This window comes from Penaeus monodon, chromosome 21 (genome assembly GCF_015228065.2).
Source record: "Penaeus monodon isolate SGIC_2016 chromosome 21, NSTDA_Pmon_1, whole genome shotgun sequence".
Classification (NCBI taxonomy): Eukaryota; Metazoa; Arthropoda; class Malacostraca; order Decapoda; family Penaeidae; genus Penaeus; species Penaeus monodon.
This window is the reverse complement of record NC_051406.1, coordinates 4237089-4239127: the sequence shown is the minus strand read 5'-3', so window position 1 is coordinate 4239127 and position 2039 is coordinate 4237089. Positions and strand designations below refer to the sequence as shown.

At 52.8% G+C, this 2039-nt stretch overlaps 2 protein-coding genes across 2 annotated transcripts in view; one reads left to right on the top strand and one right to left on the bottom strand.

Moving 5' to 3' along the window:
* Nucleotides 1-928, bottom strand: part of LOC119586763 (putative protein TPRXL) — a 3562-nt gene extending 2634 nt beyond the window's left edge. The window contains exons 1-2 of the mRNA XM_037935490.1: nt 918-928; nt 55-880 (exon numbers count right to left, since the gene is read on the bottom strand). Coding sequence (XP_037791418.1) covers nt 55-880; nt 918-928 — 837 coding nt within the window. The remainder of the gene's footprint in view (nt 1-54; nt 881-917) is intronic.
* Nucleotides 929-1006: 78 nt separating this feature from the next.
* Nucleotides 1007-2039, top strand: part of LOC119586130 — a gene marked incomplete at its 5' end in the record, with an annotated part of 7216 nt that continues 6183 nt past the window's right edge. The window contains 1 exon segment of the mRNA XM_037934820.1: nt 1007-1985. Coding sequence (XP_037790748.1) covers nt 1007-1985 — 979 coding nt within the window.

Below are 2039 nucleotides of genomic sequence, written 5' to 3'. Positions count from 1 at the left end.
TGGCAACACAAGATCCAAGAGGCCCAATTGGAAAATGATGGAAAAGTGTATTACCTCCTCACCAGACCCCTGATCAAAGCCAAGGTGGGGGCTAGGGCTCCTTGTTCGACGGCCTAGGGATGGGGGAGGAGGGGGCAGGGGGCTGAAGGAACGCTGGAACGGGTCAGGGGACTTGGACTGACGGCTGGGTTCGGGTTGGGAAAGGGGGCTGGGGGACGGGTGGGAGGATGCCGGGGATTGGGAGCTCCGAGGGATGGGAGACACGCTCCCTCCCTGGATAGCAGATTCATTTAGCGGTGGAGAAAGACTGGTTAGCACGGCAGGAAGGCTCATGGTCATAATGTCCGTGGGGTGAGAGGCAGAGGAGAAAAAGAGAACGTTCCCCGCATAGCCCGGTTGAGACGGGGAGGAATAAGTTACTTGGGGAATATTAACAGAGGAGCACAGGATGCTGTCGTCTGAATTTTCAATGGCCTCAAATTCAGCTACGAGAGATTTGTTATCTACAGATTTGGTAAGCTTGGAATAAAAATACCCAGGTGTCCCACCCTTAGAGGAATACTTAGAAAGAGAGGCAGAGAAAGCTTGACTTGCACCATATCTAGGAAATCCAATGCTACAAGAGGAAGAGGAGGAATTAGAGCTCGGGGGTTCCAAAACTTCAGTGCTCTGCAACCCCTGAGGCAACCTCGAGGAAGGTGATGCATGCCCAGGGGGTACACACGTCCTAGCGGTGGAGGACAGAACAGAAGATGCAAGACAAGTGCCAGAGGAATCAGAAGTAAACTTTGTGTTGCTGGTTCTACAGGCAAAGGCAGGAGGACAATCATTGGCAGAGGAATCACAGAACTGCCTGCGCGTGCCTGACTTGCTACTGCTTCTGGGGTAGTACAGTAGCCTTTACATACAGCAGAGACGCTGGAGACATCTTTAGAAGGGCGAGAGGGAGAACGTGGTGACAGCTGTGAGTGTCCCCGCCTATTTGTATCCAAGACAGAAGAGCAGACACTACAGCCAACCGAGTTGATGGTGCTGCTTCTTCTGTCTTGGATACAAATAGGCGGGGACACTCACAGCTGTCACCACGTTCTCCCTCTCGCCCTTCTAAAGATGTCTCCAGCGTCTCTGCTGTATGTAAAGGCTACTGTACTACCCCCAGAAGCAGTAGCAAGTCAGGCACGCGCAGGCAGTTCTGTGATTCCTCTGCCAATGATTGTCCTCCTGCCTTTGCCTGTAGAACCAGCAACACAAAGTTTACTTCTGATTCCTCTGGCACTTGTCTTGCATCTTCTGTTCTGTCCTCCACCGCTAGGACGTGTGTACCCCCTGGGCATGCATCACCTTCCTCGAGGTTGCCTCAGGGGTTGCAGAGCACTGAAGTTTTGGAACCCCCGAGCTCTAATTCCTCCTCTTCCTCTTGTAGCATTGGATTTCCTAGATATGGTGCAAGTCAAGCTTTCTCTGCCTCTCTTTCTAAGTATTCCTCTAAGGGTGGGACACCTGGGTATTTTTATTCCAAGCTTACCAAATCTGTAGATAACAAATCTCTCGTAGCTGAATTTGAGGCCATTGAAAATTCAGACGACAGCATCCTGTGCTCCTCTGTTAATATTCCCCAAGTAACTTATTCCTCCCCGTCTCAACCGGGCTATGCGGGGAACGTTCTCTTTTTCTCCTCTGCCTCTCACCCCACGGACATTATGACCATGAGCCTTCCTGCCGTGCTAACCAGTCTTTCTCCACCGCTAAATGAATCTGCTATCCAGGGAGGGAGCGTGTCTCCCATCCCTCGGAGCTCCCAATCCCCGGCATCCTCCCACCCGTCCCCCAGCCCCCTTTCCCAACCCGAACCCAGCCGTCAGTCCAAGTCCCCTGACCCGTTCCAGCGTTCCTTCAGCCCCCTGCCCCCTCCTCCCCCATCCCTAGGCCGTCGAACAAGGAGCCCTAGCCCCCACCTTGGCTTTGATCAGGGGTCTGGTGAGGAGGTAATACACTTTTCCATCATTTTCCAATTGGGCCTCTTGGATCTTGTGTTGCCA